At 47.2% G+C, this 22,058-nt stretch overlaps 1 protein-coding gene and 1 long non-coding RNA gene across 8 annotated transcripts in view; one reads left to right on the top strand and one right to left on the bottom strand.

The window, feature by feature from the left end:
• Positions 1–19,841, top strand: part of LOC120895539 (homeobox protein homothorax) — a 188,262-nt gene extending 168,421 nt beyond the window's left edge. For 6 of the 7 annotated variants that reach the window (XM_040299022.1, XM_040299019.1, XM_040299023.1 and 3 more), the window contains 5 exons: positions 3,744–3,892; positions 9,768–9,844; positions 13,535–13,593; positions 15,414–15,878; positions 15,957–19,841. In XM_040299022.1, the coding sequence (XP_040154956.1) occupies positions 3,744–3,892; positions 9,768–9,844; positions 13,535–13,593; positions 15,414–15,586 (458 nt within the window). In that variant the 3' untranslated portion in view covers positions 15,587–15,878; positions 15,957–19,841. The remainder of the gene's footprint in view (positions 1–3,743; positions 3,893–9,767; positions 9,845–13,534; positions 13,594–15,413; positions 15,879–15,956) is intronic. The other variant, XM_040299024.1, reaches the window with a different exon arrangement.
• Positions 7,220–10,529, bottom strand: LOC120895541. The gene is made up of 3 exons (XR_005738335.1): positions 10,289–10,529; positions 8,737–9,193; positions 7,220–7,789 (listed from the first exon to the last, which is right to left on the bottom strand). It is a non-coding gene; the product is annotated as an uncharacterized LOC120895541 (long non-coding RNA).
• Positions 19,842–22,058: the final 2,217 nt, after the last annotated feature.

Here is a 22,058-nt window from a genome sequence, read left to right as displayed (position 1 = left end):
TGTTTGGAATCCCCCCCTCGATCGATCGTAGCGTTTGTGTGGAGTGGTTTTTTTTCTTCCTCCTCCCCTTGGTCACTCTCCCTGATACTCATTTTGCGATGGATTGGTAAAAAGCCTTGCCGACAGTGCTTTTTCGCCCTGCGCTTGCCGTGTGTTTCACCATCCTGGCATTTAGCGCATCCCAGGTAGGAGGGGGGGAGTGCAGGGGGAGCTGAACCCAACTTCTTTACATTCTGTCAAACGTGTAGGTGAGCACCATCACCGCAAAGAAACGCACAACGCGAGCAGAAGAACAAATGGAGGAAGAAAAAACGTGCCCGAAACGCTGAGACGTTTCGCAAAACAACGACGCAAAGTAGCAACAGCAAAAAAAACACACGACACCCCCTCACCACCTCCTCCACGCACACACACACACACACAAGATATTTCTCGATCCAACCTTAATGGCAGTAACAAAAACAAGAACAGGAAAAGTAAAAACGTTCAACGATGGAATAAAAATAAAGTCAGTTTTTTGACGAAACAATTCACAAAACTTTGGGGTTGAGAAATCACGGCCGAAAGAGACGAACCGAACCTAACAAAAAAAAAAAAAAAGATGAAGGCACCCAACCGTGACCGCATGGTACGATGATGAGATGATTGAATCGCGTTTAAATTTGAATAAACGAAGCGAACCGAGAAGAACGCACCGGCAACACTGCCAGAGAACAACAAACCCAATCCCAACCAACCCAGAAAACGTCCCAAAAGCTGCGGTCGTCGGCTGGCCAGCAGCAGCAGCAGCGGCGGCGGCGACCGGTTGACTTGCAGGATGATATACAAAGGCTAAACAAAAAAACATTATGCTGCCCAACCACCACTGCCGGCCGTTGTGTGTTAGATTTACCATAAGCAGTGGTTTTTTTTTTTTTTTTTTCGTCCAGGGACTCGATCCAAGAAAAGGGGACGAAAAAACGGCACATTTTTAAATTAAAAATCTACGATTTGACGACGCAAACGATTGTACCCCCGCCTGGTGCCACTCTTGGGAACCGGCCCAACCGTGCGGTGCTATCGTAGTGGAGAGGACCATTCAAAGACTTTAAATCACGGAACGGTTTTCTCGCATCGATCGATCTTTTTTTTTCGCCCTCTTCTACAACACCAGCAACAACCAACCAAAAAAAAAACAGACAAACATGTCCTGTCCAGAGCCTGTCTTGCCGCCTTGTGAGTGATTTGTTTGTTGGAAGATTTGCTTTTTTTCTCTCCCCCCCCCCCCTTCCCCTCCCTCCATTTCTTACTTTTAATGTCTGGCTTCCCTTTTTAGCCTTGTAAATCGCATTCCAATTATGAGACGAATAGCACACCGGCGCGCTTGCCAGTTCTGCTGGCCTAGTGCTAGCCGGCTCATCCGACGCACACACACACAACAAAAAATGTTTCGCTTCGGGTGGAATTTGCATATTTATTCCAATCAAAAATATGCTCACCGAATCGCCGTTTAAAAGAAATTATCTAATCATCTCCTGCTGCCCCTCGTCCAATCCCTGCGCGCCCTCCTGCGCTGCGTCCAGTTGTTTCCCTGTGCGCAAACCGCCGTCTCCATGGTTTTGGCTGCATTTGATGTGTTGGTTGTGCGAACCAATCGATGCAACAACTACTAATTTCCAACAACAACAAAAAATGCACTACACACAATACGGCACACACACACATGCACACTATTCGCTCCAAAATCGACGAATGCAGCACAACAACTCGCCCCCCTTGTTCTGTGGATGGAATAAATTTAAAAGATAAATTTAAGCTGATTTGCGTCGAAATGCATTTACGGTGTCAGTGGAGGCGCCCCCCCCCCCTCTTAGCACAGACACACAGGCACTGCACAATCGAACGGCGGTGCACAACGATCAAGCTTGAAATTCGATCAGCACACGGTTTCGATCCCCCCCGGCACTGTGGTCACCCCGTTTCGGCCACGTTTCTGTTTTGGCCTCTCTGCAGCTCCGTGTGCTTATCAAACAAAACACGTCACATTAATAACACCAGCGCCGACGACCACGGCAAACGATCTGCTCAGAAAACTGCAGAAACGACACAATGGGAAGGGGAGATAGAGAGAGACACAAACGCGAAGAAGAAGCGCCAAGGTTTCACATTTGCTAAGAGCGAGGCCCCGATTTGGGCAGTAGAGCGCGCGCGGGATCGAAAAGCAATATGTTAAAATATATGCGTTTGATTCACGTTTTGTGCGGCTGATTATCCCTTCGCGTCGCACAGATGGCAACCAGACGGTGAGTGGCGGGAGGGGGACAGGGAGGGCAGGGAAGTTGGTGGTAGAATTTCGTCCCGTGGCGAATTCCCACCGTTCGATCACCCATTAACTGCCCATGTCCGATAAAAGTGTCCGCCACGATGTGTGACCCCTTCTGGAGCCGGGGTCTCCTCTGCTGTTGCTCTCCCACGCTGCTGCTGCTTCCCTCATGCGCCCGGCGACCGAGAACACTGTGTTGGGTCGGCCAAACAGTGGTGCAAAAAAAAAAATAAATAAAATGCGCAAACTTACACACATTTCCACCTTGAAAACAGCGAGTGGGAGTCGGAACTAGCTGACTAATGGTGCGCTGGTGCGCTTCTCGCTCTGTCTCGGGACGGGTCTTTCGTGGGGGAGAAGGCGGGTAAATTGAACGGCAACAAATTACGGCCAAAAACGTGCCCTTTTACGCTTCCCACTTCCCGTTGCGCAGTAAAAGGATCGAAAAGAAATGGGTTCCTTTTTTATTTACAACCCTAAGCGCCACGTTTGAAGTGTGTTATCCACTTTCGAGGAGTCGAGCGAGACTTACTAGCTTCTCCTCTCGTACATGACTAGCATTCCATCTCTACGCGCGCAAGCATCTAGTGCATTGTCAAGTATATGCCTCTGTTAGGTTGGTGGAGATGCGCTTTAAAACCATCACGCCCCCCTTCACGGTTCACCAACCGATTGTGCGAGGGGCTTTTTAGCTCACGAACCTGGAAAGCGTTGCTCATACAGGGTTTTCCAGGAGTTCTCATAGCTGTGGGACATTTTATTGACTCTTTCATACGTGAAATGAACTAAATGTAATGGGAATTGGACTCTATAGCACTCTTGTTGGACAAATCCATCAGGATTTTCGAAGGAGCCTGTCCAAAAAGCGTGCCATCGAGTCCAATTTCCAACTTATGAAGTTCACTTCCAATAGGAAAGAGTTAAGCAAGTGTCCGACAACTATGAGAACCCCTGCAAACCCCTGCAAATTCCACAGTTAATATTCCTTACATCACCTTAGCCACCGTAGTCGTGTAGGGCTGGTTTGAGAGGGTTCCATTTTGATGCGAATTTCTTGTTTTCTTTAAAATAAAAAAAAAACATTCCCAATTTATGACTCCACACACAAAAAAGAAGCGAACTCTCTCCTTCATTTCGTTCCCTTTCTGCACAAACCGCTTGCAGCGTGGGAAGCGGGCGAGCAAAAAAAACAACACGGAACAGCATATTTAATACATTTTCACGAGCCAATTTTACACACATTTTCCACACGCCTGTCCCAAAGATTTGGCGAACGGTGGTAATAGAAATAGAGTGGGCAAAAACCAAAAAAAAACAAAGAAACTACAAGCTACTTTCCTTCTCCAACCGCTGGCGATGTGAGCAATGGATTCGCTTTGCTTTTAAAAATCTTCCTCCATGGTCTAATTTTTTTCCCCCCCTTTGTTTTTCCTCCTTCCAGGTGATGCCAGCAATACCAGCATCGGCAGCGGCGAGGGTACCGGCGAGGAGGACGACGATACGAGCGGCAAGAAAAACCAAAAGAAGCGGGGGATCTTCCCGAAGGTGGCCACCAACATTCTGCGGGCGTGGCTCTTCCAGCACCTAACGGTAAGTGGTCTTGTTTTGTCTCTAGCGCGCACGCGGTCCACGGATGCCTGCCAACATTCTAGTTGCTGGCAAATCGCAACTAAGGAGCGCTGATCCCGCTTCTTAGAGGTTTGCCTTTTTGCCGGCGATTGTTGTTGCTGGTGCTGCTGCTGCTAGATGATGCTCCTTCACTCTTTCTCCAGCCGGAGAAACGCCGGATTCGGCACAATCTAGATCGGTTGCGTCTAGTGGCTAGGGAGCTTACGCGGTTTTACGCGTGCAAATGTTCCTCGTGCAAGCGCACCGCAGCGTCAAGAGGTCAGAGGGCGGGCAAGGGCGATGCTTTTGTGCTTCGTTACCTCCCCCTCACCTTAGACTGACCGTAATTGAAGCATCTCGATAACGACCTTTCCTGGGGGATGGCTGGCCATATAATCGATACCCGGCGGACGAGGAGCGTGTTATCTGCGCTGCCGTCGTTTCTTTGATACAGCTCGCCCTCATCTCCCCCCCCCCCCCCCCCCCTACGCGGTACTTGTTAGAGGATAAATGTATTTTTTATGCATTCGCTTAAATGATATAAATGATTTCATTCGGCTGCCACTAAGATTACACTTAAGATGGGCTATCGGCCAGCCACGTGAATGGCTTTTATTGGGGCCCATTTCAACGGGAAGGTAAAGAAAGTGCCACAATGGCCACAATTGAGAAATAGCTTAGCGCGGAGAGAGAGAGATAGCGAGCGAGAATAATACAAATAAATGTTCGAACATGGTGATGTCGAGCAAAGATGTCGTTGGCAAAGGTTAACGTTTTAAGAAGGGTGTATAAATTCCACTCAAGCCGTGGAAAGGATTTGCTCAAAATTGTGAGTGAGCATGGGCGAATCATCATAAGCGACCTTTGGCTTCGATTAATGCGCACGCTAGACCGCACAATTGTTCGTTCCATTTTGCCATTACCGTTTTTGGCTGCTGTCCAATGTATGGTGGAACTTTGGCCGAAGAATTCGCACACGATGTACACCAGTTTTCAATTTAAACCAGTAAGTCAACTTGCTTTGTTGGCGGCTTATCCTTCGAGAGCAGTGTTTAAACCAGACTTGACACATCGCTTTGAGGAAGAGGGCTAGTTTTTGCTTTAGAAAAAAAAAACACCCGCCCGCACCCATACGAAGAAACGCTGCTTCTACTTCCCCCTGTGTGTAAGCAAAAGTAGCCGAATCGCTGCGCTCACGCTCCGTGGCGGTATCGCTCAAGTGATGCGTTTCAATTTCCTTGATGCGTTTTCTTCATGCCTTCATGGGCCCGCGGTGACAGTTATAAATGTACTCGCAATTGACCCGTGACAATCTCGTCCCTGCGCGATGGTTGCACCAACGCCAATCCCGGATGCCCAAGGGAGTACGCGGGCGCAGCATCAGCGTCGGCCGTCGGGATAGTTTAACGCCCCACCCCCCGAATGGGAAACAAGCACTGCGACGAATGGAGAAAAGGGATACGCATCGACGACACTTACGAAAAACCATTCGCTAATGCAGTGTCTATGTGTGTGTGTGTGCCAAGAACACAGGAAGGAAGGAAGAAAGTTTCCAATTCCCGAAAAAAGGAACACTCTCGAGGCCGGCGAAAGGAAGAGTCAATCGATCAAACCGGGGAGTGTCGAACCCTAGGGGCGGAATAGATTATGCCATCGGACGATCAGACAGGGGACACACACACGCTCGCACGACACTCACGGGGTTCGGTCGTGCGTCACCCGGAGAGTGTTACGACGCCAGCCAAACAAAGCGCGCAGGTTCCGCATTATTCATCCGAATCGTTTACGAGCACACAAAGCGGGGTGTGGGAAGAAGCGCAATCCAAAAATCTCTATGCGAATTCTAGAAGCATGCAGTGATGTTCCACTTCGAAACAGGAGTTGGCCCAGCGCTTCGGCAGGGGTTACGCAAACCCACCCCGCCGGAATGCCGGAACGAGGTCTCTAACTTCTCGAAGAAATGGTATCCCCCCCCCCCGATGGGGTGATGGGAGAAGCGGGGGGGGGTACTTGCGCCACTGCGCGCCATCGTACCTTCCCGAAAGAGTGTACAGAAATGCAATAATGCAAATTTATTCCGACATCACATCATCTAGCATTTTGTTCACACTTTGCTTCGGTAATGGGACTTTGACGGGTGTTTTGTTTTGCCGGACCGCCGGACCACCTCCCTCGCCTTGCGATCCATTGCTGGGGGGGGAGGAAGAATAGAACCATGTTTGCTAATTAAATCGTTCGGCAGGCCGAACAGTTGTTGTCTTGTCTGCGCGCGCCCGTGTGGCGGAGTGTTGCTACTGCTGCGATGTGTGCTTTAGTTGTTATGTTTTTTTTTTTCTGCCCTTTTGCACCTTCGCTGCAACACCGAAAAGGGTTCGCCGTCTTCGGGTGGATCCGTTTCTTGTTCCGTTCTTTTTCCGTGCGCCGGCGGTGGGAGGCTCGCTGCTAAATAAATCATTCGCCTCATAACTTAAGCGCCATAAAAGTGCAATAAATTATATCCCATATCCCGCGTTGCATGGTTGCCCTGTACGTGTGCGATCGTCTCTGTCTTCGCCTTTCCCTTCCCTACTAAACGGATACGGACCCATTCCGAATCGGATCCCGCGATCGGTCCTTCAACGACGAATGTGTCATCCTAACGGCCGGTCAGCGCTGACGGTGAGATGGCTTAGATGATCGAGTATCGTTGCTTTTCCCCTTCTGCGTGTGTGTGTTTTATTAATTTCTGTTCCGGAATTTGAACACATTTTCATGATCATCTGTGTACCGGCGAGGGAGCGAGGGAAGAGGTGGCAAAATTTAAAACAAAAGGCGTGGAGCGAGGAAAGAAGCAACAAAAAGCGCGCCCGTACACCACATGCTCTCCCGCGATCATCGTTTAATGCCTCATAAACATCATCTCAAACTGTGATCGCGCATCGGTAACGTGAAAAGTCCGCATCGTTCTCGCTCGCTCAAGCGCGATTTTCCCAATGGAGTCGCTTTTTTTATATCAACCTCTCCCCACTCACCAGCGTAGCCCAGCAAACGCGCTCAGACCGCGGCAGATGATCGTTTTATTGCATTTTCATTGCCGGAACGATCGATCGATTTCGGCGATCAACCGGTGCTGCTTTTTTTGTTTTATTTCGCTTCTCAGCCGCTCTGCCTGCGCGTCTCCCCCCTCCGGCAGTTTCATTTTATTGTGCCGGTGGGAAAAGCAAGGTTTTTTTTTTTGTTGCTTTTACCCTCCGTTTTGGGGGGACCTAATTTTTACTACTTTACATTAAATTGAAACATTTGACATTAATCCAATGATCGGGCAGCCGTGGGCATGAAGGGGGACTTGACACCGGGACACATATGCCGATCGGCGGGTAGAAAAATGGTAATGGGGCTTTTTGTTTTCCGATGTTCTCCCTTTTCGCTGCCACAAACGTTCGAACGGGCGAGACAGAGACAACAGAAAGGCAAGAAACTGCACAATGACTCACGATAAATACGATCGAGTCGTACGATTCGATCGATCACTCGGCGTACACCTTGCAGTTTTGAACGGCCCCCATTTCGAAACCCCCGTCCCCAGAGCTCATTCGCCCTTGTTTGAGGGAGGGAAGCGAACGGGGGAAGGTGGGGATGAGGCGGTGTAGCACACATGCAATTGTCCTTCTGGTCGGCATGCACCGCTCATGGTAAATGCATCAATGTCCCATCCTTCTCCGCTGCACTTCGGCTCCGGCTCCCAGAGTTCGGCTTTGAATGACGCGGGAGTTGACAATGCCGCGGCAAACGGTGCAGCGCAAATCGAGAGGCTGCACTCGCGGTAGTACGGCCAAGGTACAGCAACTACCAACCAGGCAGACACACCGATCAGTAGTGACAGGTTCATTCTCAAAAACCCTACAAAAACAAAAGCGCGGGGGAAAAAGACAAAAAGCATACACACAATCAACATTCGACTAATAGTCGTAGTAATACGGTACACACATGTGCTTCCCTTCCCGCGTGTACCCGTGTGGACCCGCTGGCCCCTTTGTCCAAGGCGTAAGGATGGCCTCGAAGGTCTTCACCGGTGCCTTCGAGAACTTCGAGTACGGATTAAAATACAAACGATTCCAACCCCGTGTGACGAACCGGGTGGGTGGTGGTTGTGGCGGGCGGGGGGAGGGGATCCGTTCCCGATCCCGGTTGCATACATGCGCAAAACATGCGAAATAAAACAAACGTACGGCGAGCGAGAGACAGTCCGTTGGGGCACGTCGGTTTTGCTTTGTTTTTTTTATGCATTGCGCGATGGAATATCAATGACCGGCAGAGCAGCACTAGCTCCCCTTGCCCCCCCTGGCAATGGACATGGAACGTCACGGGGGGGGGGGGTGAAGAGTTGGAGCCGGGTTTCGGCCGCCGACTCGCTCGTGCCTCTCGGGCGCGCAGGATTCCGGCAGAGCGCCGCACAGAGCGCAGCACCAACTGCTGATTTAAGAGCAGCGTTTGCGTATTTTATATGGGGGCCAATAATTTGCATTACATAAATATAAATGTCTAAAAATATTTGTCAGTCCGTATTGACATTCACGTGGAAGAGGATAAGATAATTTTTTTTTTTGTTTTGTTTTTCCCCCTCCCTCGGGGTAGAGCAGATCGGAAGGCATTCGTGGCGGGGGGTGAAATTTGCCATTCGAGACTATCCCGGATCTTCCTTTGGCGTTTTTTTTCTGTTTGTTCTCTGTTTCTCTCGCTCTCTCTCTCTCTCTCGCTCTCCTCCTTGAGCACGAAATGCATCCGAAGTGATGCACCCATGCACCACATGCAGTTTCAGTAATGAAATCACAAAACTTTGTACTCACCCTGTTCGGTACCACCATACTGCACCCTACTCAGTGTCGGCGGGTGTGTGTGCTGTGTGGTACATGTTTTTTTGGTGTTTCTTTTTCCTTTTTTTGGTGGGAGGAGATGTTGGGGGTTGTTCCCGAACATGTAAATGTGGAGAAGATAGGCGCGAGAGTGCGCGCGCGCGCGCCAGCGTGGGTCAGGTTGTCCACGCACACGATACGGGCGCGCCGAGCGGGCCGAGAACGCGCATGTAAACTGCACCGTGGCGGCGCTTCCAGCCGCGGCCGTCTTGTGTAGGTAGGCGGCCGACGCGACAGCAAATCGGTGTTGTCCGCGACCGAGCCCAAACGCACGAGCACGCGAGCACGATGTGTGTGAGTTTATGTGTATCGATGTAAAACAATTAAATATTATTAATTGACCGATCAATGTCTAGCGCGCGGTGGGTTGCGATGGTGGCCGTGAAGGTGGCTGTAAAGATAAAAAATAGAAAAAAAGAGTGTCTGTTAGTGGGAGACAGACTCCACTGTTCCCTATTAGTGGAATGGAACGAGCTGCGGTCATACACATAATAAGAAATTATCTAAACTATAGCCGACGGTTCTTAAAACAAACACGAGGGAACTGAACTGCCGATACAGTTCTTAAGCCTTAATCCATCCACCAATTCCCCGACACGCTATCACGCCATCAAATGGCCGTAAAAGGCACTTGTGCCACAGTCCTCCAACAACATCCGCTCTTGCACGAACTGCTCGAGATTTTAATTAACAAACAATCGAAAAGCGATCAAACAGCCTGCCACAACAACATCCAGTGGGGGTCTTTTATCCCTCTTCCCCTTACCAGGCAACCACCACCACCCTTGCTCAACTCCGCTGCAGGAAAGTGTCGGCAAAGTGGCACTTGAATGGTGGCTGAGCGCGTGTGTGCTGCCAAAGCCGCCTACTTTGCATCGACGCTCGAGCTTCACAAACACACACTATGTTCACTGATTTCATTCTGTTTCTTCTTCTTCTTTCTTTTTTGCTTCCATTTCCCACAGCATCCCTACCCATCGGAGGACCAGAAAAAGCAGCTAGCACAAGACACGGGCCTGACGATACTGCAAGTTAATAACTGGTAAGTGCTTTCATGTACAGTGGTTCACTCCCGTTCTTCGACACCGGCGAATGTACTGGCATTCGACAATTGGACAGACATCTAAACCCCCCCCCCCCCGGGTCCCCAAGGGAGATCAAGGCTCGCTCTCTCTCTCTCTCCATCCACCGACGGCTTTTGCTTCGTTTCACCCCTTTTTGGCATGTGTTGGCTGGCCCAGCGCTGTGATCCTTGTGAAAAGGATCGGCAGACAAAGCCCCTGCGCACGCTTCCAGCCCAAAAAAGGAGACCTCATTAAACGGCCAAATGGGAAAATTAACGCAGCAAGGGAGGAAACCTCACACCCGGCAAACCCAGTTTAGGTTGGGTGGCATAAACTAAATTTGTTGTTTGCCAGCAGGAACACGCGCCACGACCTCTTCAAAGAGCTAGCTAGTGTGTGGTGCCGTGTAGGTACACACTTACCTGGCACACACACACGTTTTCGGTAAAGTTTTCCGACAAGGGATCTCGCCGGAACAGGGGAAGTTTGACGATTGTTCGCTTGTAATACCCCTTTTGTGCCATTGTTTGGCGGGCGGTGTTCGTCTTCTGCTTACCCGCTCAGTGGAAAACCACATCACACGCACCTTCGTTCAGCAGCTGAAGGGGTACCGTATGCCGTTTCGAGCTGCACGGGGAAAATCACTCACTAGCTCCGGCCCAATCCGGGCCAATTTGATTCTCACTGTGTTGCTTTGATTAGTACAATGTACAGCGCGGGAAACAAAATAGCCGCGCACAGTGGGAGGAGGGGATTTGTTTGTTTTCGGACGGATGCTTAGCGCGTCCAATGAGTGGCAAAGCAGGCGTGTGTACAGTTTGACAGGAAGAATATGTCAAACGTTTAGCCTGCATCTAGGCGGGAAAGGTGTAGGTTAATCAAACGAACCCTCGGAAGCTGTTGCACACAGCATGGTTTGCATCCGATTGATTTTTGCTAGCGCGACGGCCATGGGTAAACAGACACGAGCTAAAGCAGTGATTTGTGGTACCTTGTGAGTGTAAATGAATTCTGCACTTTTTTTCTTATATTTATCAAACGAAACGGTGACATTTTATGCTTCAAGTTATCGGCAAATACATTTCAAAAAATTGCAATTTTCAATCATATATTAAACCCTTTTTCCCCCACTTTCTGTGGCAGTTTAGGTCAAATCATCGGAAGATGATAATAAAGATCAGTAGGAGAGTTTGATTCGATTGGAATTGATATGTTTTCCACTGGAGACTTAGTTTACTTATGGTTTGGAGTTTAATGTTTCATATTTCATCAGTTTTTTTTTAAAATAAATCTTACACAAAAATCAATGTAAATTTGCACATTCTATCTTTAAATCTATCTGCGCTTGTAATGGTCATATCTTGATCAAGAGAAAATATATTTTTTTGATTACATTTCACCGAAGTCATAACGAAATGTAGCGTATTATACACCTAGAGAAGGAAAGTTCAATATGCCATATATTCCACTTAACAATATAGATTTAAATATAACATTTCCTTGTTATGACTCCAAAGATCAGCGTAAAGTTGACAGTTAAAATTAACGCTCGACCACTAAACGTGATCTATCCAATTAGAACAGCAGACTTTGGTACGTAGTACCTTTCTAATAAGATAAAATGTGAACGCTACTTGTATGTGCGTTATTTTCCTTCAGTCACTTTTAGCCGTATCATTCAAACAAATCTCAAATATTAACAGCACAAGCTTAAGAGATTTGCCCGAACAAGCAATTCTAGCAATGAATGCACGTTCATACCATATTAGTTTCTAATAGTTTGTCCCGCTGTGTTTAACTCCTTCCTGCCCCGTGAACGAAGGATCGAGGGCACCGGGCAGATAAGACATCTATTTTCCAACTCATGTCCCAATCGAATCCGGACTCAATCATTTTACCCCCCAGCACGCTCCGGTCACAAATAACGAGCAAAAAAAAAGGAAAAAAAGAAAAGACACACTCATCCACATGTCCCCTGTCGTGTGTTCTTCGCCAAACGGCAACAACCCCACACTGCGGCCAACCCAACCATTGTCACTGGGTCATTTCGCATTCATACCGAATTCTTTGGTCTCACTTTCTTTGGGATTTCTTTCCGGCCCGGCCGCTCCTCTCTACCCCATAACGGGCGAACGCATGCGTTACCCTTCGATGCGGATGGAAAGCAATTTTCATGTTTAACTTACGACGCTGCACAAACAAATATCTAAACAAAAATGAATCCCTTCGCCCAAAGTACCCAAAGTCGTCGTGCTGGTCACTTCCAATTGCGTCCCCGGGGGAAGGGAAAGGAGCGGTACTGCTGTACGGTACTTACAGCCAGCCAGCCAGCCAACAAAAAAAGGCCCAAACAACACAAAGGGTGCACAACACGCACGGAGCCCCGACTAATGTAGGGAAATGAAAGTAAGAACGCTCAAAGGAAGCCGAAATGTGCCTTTCCCTTCTCCGCACAGAGGATCCAATCCCTAGGTTGGTGGATTTTGTGGAAGCTGCAACCCACCCACCGCTCCCTTTACAATCACTAGATGAGGTGATTTATTATTGTTTAATTTCCATAAATCAAATAAACTGTGCAATCCAATCCGAATCGCCATCTCGGGCCCCTCTCGGGCAGCGCGCGTCGGTGTGTTCTCGGCCTGGCTCGTTTCTGAGGCGAGAAAGGGGGAGGAGGGGGTGGACGGTCGGGCGGAAAAAAGGGAAGAAAATTGCCGTCCCACATCCCTCGCCCCGCTTGCCCGCCCTCGCCCCCTTTTGGAAAAACAAACCGATCCGCTTTGGGGCAGCACGTTTCGGGTGCTGATCCGGCACCGATAGGAAAAACGCCGGCTAAGATGTGTAATTCGGGAATGGAATTCTTGCCACGGGACGTAAAAGGGGGACGGGACTAGCACCTCTCCTCTCTTTCCCAAGAAGTAATCTCTTTTTTGGGAAAATTTTGGGTTGGAAATTACAGATTCTTATCAGCGTGAGCGTTCGCTTCGTTGTTTTTCCGCCCGCTCGTGGTGCTTGCCGCCGAAAACGCGCGCGCACGTCCCTTCCCTTCTTTTCGGGTGCTGGTGTGCTGGTGTGCTAGAAAGCAACACAAACAAGTGAAGTAGAAAAATAAAACAGACACTAACACACACACACACCCAGATACAGTGTGACGGATTCGGGCGGGGTTCGGTCGAAAGAGTCGATCTTCAGCAAACCAAACCCCGACAATACAAACACACACACACACACACACATTCCACAGTGTCACACAGCGAATTTTCCCCTTTTGAATGTTTTATCACCTCGCGCGCTCGCTTATCCACCCGTCTCCTCCCCTTTCCTTCCCACTCCCCTTGCACGCCTTGCACGCGCGGAAAAACACGCCGCGCGGCGATATCCTTCATCCCCGGGGTTTCGGTTCAACTCTAATCATTTCACTTCACTTGATTAATGTGTTTGTTCCATTTTCTCGAAACCAAACCCGCGTCCCTCGTCCTCTTCCAACAGCCACTCCCTCACGGGATGGCCCGAAGCAAACGGGCGGGATGGACGGGCCAGGGAAGAGAGGTTTCTGTCTGTCTTATCCTTTTATCAGAACGTCGTCCTCGCTGTTGTTGTTGTTGTTGTTTTCTTACTGTTTTTCTCATTCTCGATTCTTTTTCTTCCTTTCTTCCCCCCCTTCTCGACAGGTTTATCAACGCGCGGCGCAGAATAGTGCAACCCATGATAGATCAGTCCAACCGAGCAGGTTAGTAATCGGAGTTAGTACTACCGCCTCGAGGCGATGCCGGGTATCGTCTCTCGGTGGGGCACGGCACAGAAACTGGGCAAACGGACCCGAACATCCCTTTGCCCTTCTGGCTGTGTGTGTGTTTGTCCTTATCCACCGTAGCGTAGCTAATGGTTGTTAATGTGTATTGTATTTGCGTTTGCGAAGCGAAGTGGCGCAATTTTATCTCACCCCAAACCCTCCAGTCGAGTCGATGCTCCTGGCCCACCACCTCACCACAGCAAACATTCGCTCCAGTCTCTTTTGCTGTGCCCGATAACAGTGTTCCGTTTTATTGTTAGAATGAATTTGGTTGTAGAAAATGTACCCGGCAAAATGCAAAACCTTTTTGTTCATGTAGCAAACCATTTTTACATGCTCCTTCCATCCTTCGGTGTGTCTTATCACTTTGCTTGCATCTTGTGCTGTCTTCAACCCGCGCTCCCAGCCAGCAGCTAGATCAGTCAGCACAGAACGCGCATCAATCTCACACCAACGTCCCCCGCAAATCCGGCCCAAAACCAATCGAAAAGGGCGCGTAATTTACGAGCTACGGCCACTTACTTCATCTGTCGCGAGCTCCGAGAAATACAAGTCTGCGACATAAAACATGGTCGCGGAGATTGCTCCTTATCAGTCGGTTGGGAGCCTAAACTTCCAAACCAACTCCCAACTCCTCTCCCGATCGGGGGGGGTTTTAGTCATTCATTTAAAGACTGCGCCTCAAATCGAGCATCCTCCGTGCCGCGCTAAGCCCGGTCGGATTGGTTGCCCACACCGCTCTTGCACCACAATCTCCGGGCCGGGTTCGGCGGGCCCGTTAATTACCGTTTCCCGGGGCGCGTAGCATTTCCATTATTCATGAAATGCTCCGTGTCCCGGCATTGATCCGCCGGTGTGGAAAAGGGGTGGGAGCGAGGTGGAGGATAATGGGTTTAATAATGTGAAATGGGAAATCTATCTTGCGCGAGCGCTTGCGAAAATACACACGCGAGACCGGAGAAGTCTAAATTAATGTGACAAATGAGCCTTGAATGAGCGGCGTCCTCGCGATGCGGAATCTAATAGGAAAATGGAAACGGTTCGTTTTACGGTAGCACGAGTGCGATTTACTTCTTTCCATTCCGATAAGGCTGGTTGGAATTGCATTTCGGTTGAATTCTTTCGTACGTTTTTAATTTTAATTGATGTTCTTTGATATCGAAAATTGCCATTTGCTTCGCGTAACATTGATACCTAGCACATTCTTATAAATTCTAGTGCAGGAATGCAGTAGGATGCACCGATCTAATCCGTAACCAACTCCGTTTCAATCTAACTAGAATCATTAACAATAAGAATAGTATACAACTGCAGGCACTATGTAATGCAATTTATAAGAAGAATTGCGTTTACTAAGCTTCGCTAAAGTGTTATTTCACCCGTAATAAGCATGTTTATGTAAATTTTAGTCCAGTTTTTCAATCAACACCATAAAATGGTGCAGAGTTTTGTGTAATTACTAAACAATAGATCATAGTTTAGTTAAATTAGATCAAAATGACACATATTCTAAGTAACAACCTCAGTAATTAATCTTGCCTTTCGAGTAGGTAGCCAATAGATCCTAGACAGAACGTTCCATTTGCTTCGTAGTAATTGTTCAACATATACCGCCTTTCCTCTCCCCATTCCATTCCCTGGTAACTTGTTCCCTACCACCCCCCCCCCCTCCCCTCCCGTTCGTAATGTTGAAGTTAACTGAACGTTCGTTCTTTTTCTTCTTCTTCTTCTTCTTCTTTTCTTTTTGGTTTGACCAGTATATTCTCCGATTTCAGTGTACACGCATCCGGGCCCGTCCGCCGGCTATCCGGACGCGATGAGCTACATGATGGACGGCCAGGCGCAGATGATGCACCGGGCACCGGGCGATCCGGCATTCCACCAGGGCTACCACTATCCGCCGGCCGAGTACTACCCGCACCATCTGTAAGCGGTCGTTGCAGGAACGACGGTAACGACTGTGCCCAGCGCCGCCGACGACGACGATCATCCCCCCTCTTCCCCGCCAGACGAGTGAGCCGAGTGTGAGTGTGTGTGTCGAAACGGGGGCGGTGGGTTGTAAAAAAACACACCTGCCCTATCCTTGTTTCCTACATCCCACTTCCCCCCACTGCACAACCAGCCAATGGCCTACGGAGCGCAGGTACCGGGGCCACACGATCGCACACCGATCGAAGAGCGGATGGTGTCGATCGGACCGTAAAGGATGCGTAAAATCAAAGGTAATGATGAGAGTTGCGTTTGTAGTAAGGAACAAACATGAAAGCTAAACTATGTCCTCTCTTTCTGTATGCTTTTAGGTGGCAAAGAATGCATTTATCGCGTCATACCATTTTCGCCACAACAAAAACACACAACCTTCCCGTTCCCAAGCGACACACAGCCCCCGGGAGGGCGCTCGTTGGAATGCGTTTTGCTGGCGGCGGCAGCGGCGGCGCGGTACAGTACTGTTGAAGTTGTATAGCACAACCATCAACGCAAACGTGGCCATTTGAAGTAACCAAAAAAAAAAGGAAAAGAAACAAACACGTAAATCAAGCAACAAAAAAAAGAAGCTGGAAGGAAGTTAAAACCACTACACACACACACCTGCACAGCAGCGCGGGTTATGCGCAGGATTTTGTTTGTTTGTTTGGGAGTATGTGTGTGTGTGTGTGTGTGAGGCCCAGACGATCGGATCCTTGGCCCAGCCGAATGGGAAGACTACGCTAGTGAAATGCAGAAAAAAAGGGCAACTCGATTCGATCGATCCGGCAAGTTACGCGACGGGCAGCACAGCCACCGTGTGATACGATCTCAATTTCGCTTTCCGGGCGGAACTGGAGGGAGTCTGGCGACCGGCCGGCCACCGCCTCGATGGTTCTCGCTAAACGCAAACACGAACACACACGCACACACGCACACGGCTGCACACACCTCGCGAGTTATCTTTAAGGCTTCTCATCAGCATCTTCATCATCAACCACCCAACTCCGTTCACACCATTGTCGTGGGTTACTATCGTGTATGTGTGTGTGCGTGCGTGTATGTGTGCTCAAAAGTGCCAACAGTTATGAAGCTGCTTTGCCCGTTTTGGGGCCGGGCCGTCTTGGCGTCCCAAACTGGTTACGCGCTCATCCCAGAATCATCCCCCAGACTCCACCAACCGCCTTCTTCTCCTCGCCATCTGCTCCCAAAGGGTCCCACGGGCACGGGCGATGATGCCGTAACGCGCTGCTGTGCTACGTAAGCGATATTTAATTTCTACTAAAACAATTAGACCATCAACCATTGCGTTAGCTTATTACCGGTCGCAAACCGGTACGCAAAACTCTCAGCACAACAAGTGCAGGAAACCGCATAGGCCCGCAATACACACGCGCACACACCCATTGGAGCAATAGTGCGGTGTGCTGATGCGCGGTCGAGGTAGTTGTGTGCAAAAATCCCCCGGATATACCGTGTAAAGTAATAGTACTAGTGGTAAGGAAAGCAAAAGCGAAAGCAACAACTAAGGACGTACACGTAGACCTAAACCTACAACAAATGTGAATATCAGAGAGATAGAAGGAAGAAGAAAAACAAGTTAGAGCAACAAAAGATAGAATAAGGATAAGCAATCGAAAGTGTATATAGGAGAAAAAAGCATCACACACACACCCCTCTACACCTAAGGAACGCATCTTAGAGATTAATCTAACGCAATGTGTACACACTCATAAGCATACACACACGCATACACACAAACACACACATGCCTGCACAATTAATGGATATTTGTTTCGAGAAATATTAGACGTTACCAATTTGTACATGTGAATATGCGAATGACGCATTAACACTACAATTAGTACTACCTTACCCTTTACTTTTACCTATTTTATCGGTTTTATCAACAAAGCAACGCAAAACGCCTTCTGATCATTTGACACGATCACTTTAATTTTTTGAAGCTTTTGCAAAAGCGCTTGCAAGCTAAACAGATGGCGCTGCAATCGCCGGCGGAAGGTGGGAAACTGTTTTTGATTTGATTCCAATTGTATGCTATTTTCTAAACCAATAGCAATAATGCCATCCGTTTACAGCGAATTAATACTTCCTCCTATAACAACAACAACAAAAAACAATCTCCCCCCTCGCCATATACGTACAGTTCCCAGTCGCGCGGAGAACGTAACGCATTTCGTAACGCATTCGCGTAAAAAAAACCTTATCAAATAGTGTAAAAATAGTTTCTTCCACTTATTAAGGCCGTACGACTACAATGAACATCCACCATGTGCATGTATGTGTGTGTATGTGTGTGTTTGTGTGTGTGTGTGACTGTGTATGCGCGTGTACATTAGGAGAAGCAAAAAAGGAAAAATCAGAGTAAGCGGGGCGGCGTTACATCGCGTTACGCCCTTGTAACGCTTCAGAAGCGCATCGCTGCGAAAATCACCAGACATCAACGAATTTAATTAACGATAAAAAAGAAAGCATACACACACACACCCACCCACCCACATCATGTAAAACGAGGCACGAGATTATGAATGGTATCCTTTCGTTAACGTTAGATGGATAAAGTAAGGCGCGATGCGAGTGAGCGAATAAGCAAGTGAACAGAGCGAGCGGTAGGGCACCAGTGGGCAGTGTGTGTAAGTACGATTTATATTAAATTCAAACCCCGAATGCGGGAATGTGAAACCATCAAGAAGGGATGAAAGGTGGGATGTTGGGAAAAAAATGGGATCGAATAGCGGAAAGCTGAAACACACATAGAAAGATAGGGAAACATAGAAAACAAAAAATGCACAACCACAACAAAAAAGAAAGATCATACAAAGGATCAATATCTATACAGGGTGAATAGTTTGGTTGTTACTTTAGCTCCGTGCGCACGTTCCGGCAGGCAAGCTCAAAAACAAAACAAAACGCATTTAGTTGGTGTGTGTGTGTGTGTGTGCGGGCAGGTGTATGGGAAAATATACAGTTTTGTTACAACTTTGTAGAAGCATTTCAAATCTCAATTCCCACCGCACTCCACTACGAGTCGATCAGTCGAACACACTTCAGCGTGTGTAGGAATAGAAATGGCGAGCAGCGATCGTACAATTATTTGTGCTGCCGCCAGAAGTAACGTCAACCAGAGCGCGATGGAAGTGATCCTCCCACCTTCCCCATTTCACAGTACATCCTTCACCTTCTCCCGGGGGTTTCTCGCGCATCTTAGATTGTAGGGTTTTAGCTGTAAAAAAAACAACAACAACAACAACAGAAACTGCTACCGTTTGGTGTAATGTTATTGTAATAATGATGTCGTGTAATAATTGCTTAAGGCCAACCAAACCACAGGCAAAGCTTTTTTTTTGTTTAACTTAGGTACTTTTACTACTATTATTGCAGTAATTAATGTAATGAAAATTATTATTATTAAAATTATTAATTATTATTATTATTATTATTATTATTATTGTACTAGCTACCAGTAAATTTTATTTTAGTTTCAATTTGTTTCCCCTCCATCCCCTCGTACCCAATTTACATTATAAGGATCCACTTCCCTTCCCCCTCCCCTCCTTTCCCTCTCCCATCGCATCATTGCACTGTTACCCTTCCATCTGAAAACGGCCCCAAAACCACAACTTATGTACGAAAGGTTCAGTGTTTTCTATTGAACGTGTTACAGGGTGAATTTAAAAAACAAACAAACAAACAATGCAGTGGAAACGTTAATCCACATGCATTACGAGCTCTAAATGTGTGCGAGTGTGTGTGTGTCTGGGTGCGGGTATGTGTGTGTGCGTATGTGTGAGAGTATGTGAAAGGCATACAACTGCAGTGCCCACCAGCGCTGTGGAAAGCTTAGTGAAGTTGCGTATCCTTTAAACAAAAATTATATATATATATAGCAGAATGAAAGAGAAACGGCGTAAATGCACACACACTCACATCACAAGAACGCACCGCAAAAAAAGCCACTCACACACACAAACAATCACACAAATCACAGCTCAGTTGCTTCAGCGTCTGTATAAAGCGGTAATAATGCTCCAAATACCATGTAACGCTGTGCTCGCTCACTACTGTAGCGAATGAGCGGTTGAATGAGAAGGAGTGGGGCAATAGTTTTGTGCTGTAAATATAGGGAAAGAGTAACAGAACGAAAACAGGAGCAGGAGAACACACGGTAGGGCATAGAATTGGCCGCCACCAACTGAAGCTTGTGGTGAAGTAGAATGTGAGGCCGTGTGCGTTAGTTAAAAAGCAGCAAAACCAAGCGTCGTAGCATCGAAGCTTGCGGTTGGTGGTGATGCCAAAACAAGGCAAAACAGCACAGCAATGGTCAAAAGCGTACGAATAATTAGTACCCCGCCCCCGTTTCAAGATGGTTAACGTGAACGTGTTATGCTTAGGAGGTAAGAAACAAAATATGATGCCGAAGACGAGCGAAAACAAAACAGGAAGAAGAAAAAAAAATTATATCGAACAACAATCGCTGAAATAAAACAGAAAACAATCGTTCAACATTATGATTTTCGTTATGTGTTTTTTTTGTGTTTTTTTTTTTGTTCTCTTCGTTTGTTCATTATAGTCTCTTTTATCTGCTCGATTAACATTTTCTTTACTTTCTCTTCGTTCTTTCTTTTCATTCTCCTTCTTTACATCTGTTGTTCATCTCTTTGGTGTAAACTTTCATATTCTTATTAGTTTTCCCCAATATTTCTAGCAAAAAAAAAACTTCATCGTTTGCTTATATGTTGCCTTTTTTGTTTGTTTGTTTGTTTGCTACTTTTAAAACGTTGATTTTCATACGTTAATAACCACCGTCAATATATGCTACCAAGCTATTGAAGCGGGACAATTGAGCGAACAAGCGAGTTTGGGTGGTACTGTGATGATCGTTTTAGGCAACAGTTCAAATACGTACAGCAGGCGATGATGAGGGGGATAGTAATATAAGTTAAGCTGCTAAACACTGATACTGATCGTGGTGTGTAAAAAGAAAGGCTTTATACTGCACAGGTTGCTCATTTTGTTGGAATGTTTTTTTTTATCTTTTCGGTTAATTCGGTATTTGGCTATTATAAAAAGCAAACATGTTTTGGAAGCGCACGAGGCACATAAAAAAGGCTTTCGAGATTTTGTTTCAGCTACCTTTCCAAAACGTACGATATACCGAACCTAAGTATTCGATCGAGCTAAAAGACGACGAAAAAAAAACCGCAACAGCACGACATCTCACGCGCGTGTGTGTGTATGTGTGTGAATGTGATAGTTGTTCACGATGACGATGACGCACCGCAAACCAAGTATACGAATTCCGCTAAACGATTGGGCTTTTTTTTGTACATGTGGGAGAGGAGCCAGGGAGCGAGAGAGAGAGAGAGAGAGAGATTAAGAATTTATTGCAAAACGAACAAACAACCAAAAATTCATATATATATAAAAGTAAAAATATATATATTTAAAGTCTATACTTATACACACACCCACAGCCCACACCGACACACCGTATATACACGTAAGCAGATATTTAAAACCAAAAAGTACACCGGGGCGTACTCTGCAGTAAAAAATAAGGGGTGTTGAGTAAGGGTTGAACCACAGCAAGAAGATGGTTAAAACCAACCCCACACAACAAAAAGGATACACAGACAGTCTTAAAGATTTAGTGCTAAGGGAAAAAGTAATACGATCGATATACGACTAGTAGTAGCTGACACCGTGTTGGAGCCAACAACAACAACAACAACAGAAGGAGAAGAAGAAAGAGACAGCTTCACACAATCAACAATTTGTGTAGTTTTCCTTTGTGTGTTAACTTGGAGTGTGTTACTAGTGGTTGACGCTTGTTTGACAGTGTCGCCAAAGCCACTAGCCGCCTTATTCAATGTATACGACAGGTTCGGCAATCTTGCAAACCAGATGCAACGCTGCATCTGGCTGCAGTTCCGGCCTGCATTAACACAGCAACAGCGCACGGTGTGAGGAGGTTCGAATTATTGTTGCAAAAACGAGCAGACAAGTTTCGACGGTCGTTAAAACTGCACTGTGGTGCAGTAATTTAGTTCGTATTTTGTTTTTTTTTTTCTTTCTTTTTGAACACGAATTAGCACTTTAGTGTAGAGAACATAGCATTACCATTAGCTACACCGCTATACGCGTGGTGCAGCATGTTGTGGTCGTTGTAAAACAAAAAGACATACATCTCTTTTCCCCCCAAAAAAAAACCCCCGAGTTCCCCCTTGGGCGGGACCTAAGAGAGGACATCATAATCGTTAGTGGATAGTAAGCAGCAAACCTCTCCCCAAAAAAGGAAGAGAGCACAAAAGTAGCAGCGCTAAACCAAACACACACACACGCTTGCAAGCCCAACCATGGCGTGTTGGCATGTTTCAGCCTGTACAGCAGTGAGCGTAAGACATAATGGTAAACAT

This window comes from Anopheles arabiensis, chromosome 2, assembly GCF_016920715.1.
Source record: "Anopheles arabiensis isolate DONGOLA chromosome 2, AaraD3, whole genome shotgun sequence".
Taxonomy (NCBI): Eukaryota; Metazoa; Arthropoda; class Insecta; order Diptera; family Culicidae; genus Anopheles; species Anopheles arabiensis.
Note: the sequence above shows the minus strand (reverse complement) of the source record. Positions and strands in the feature narration are given on the sequence as shown.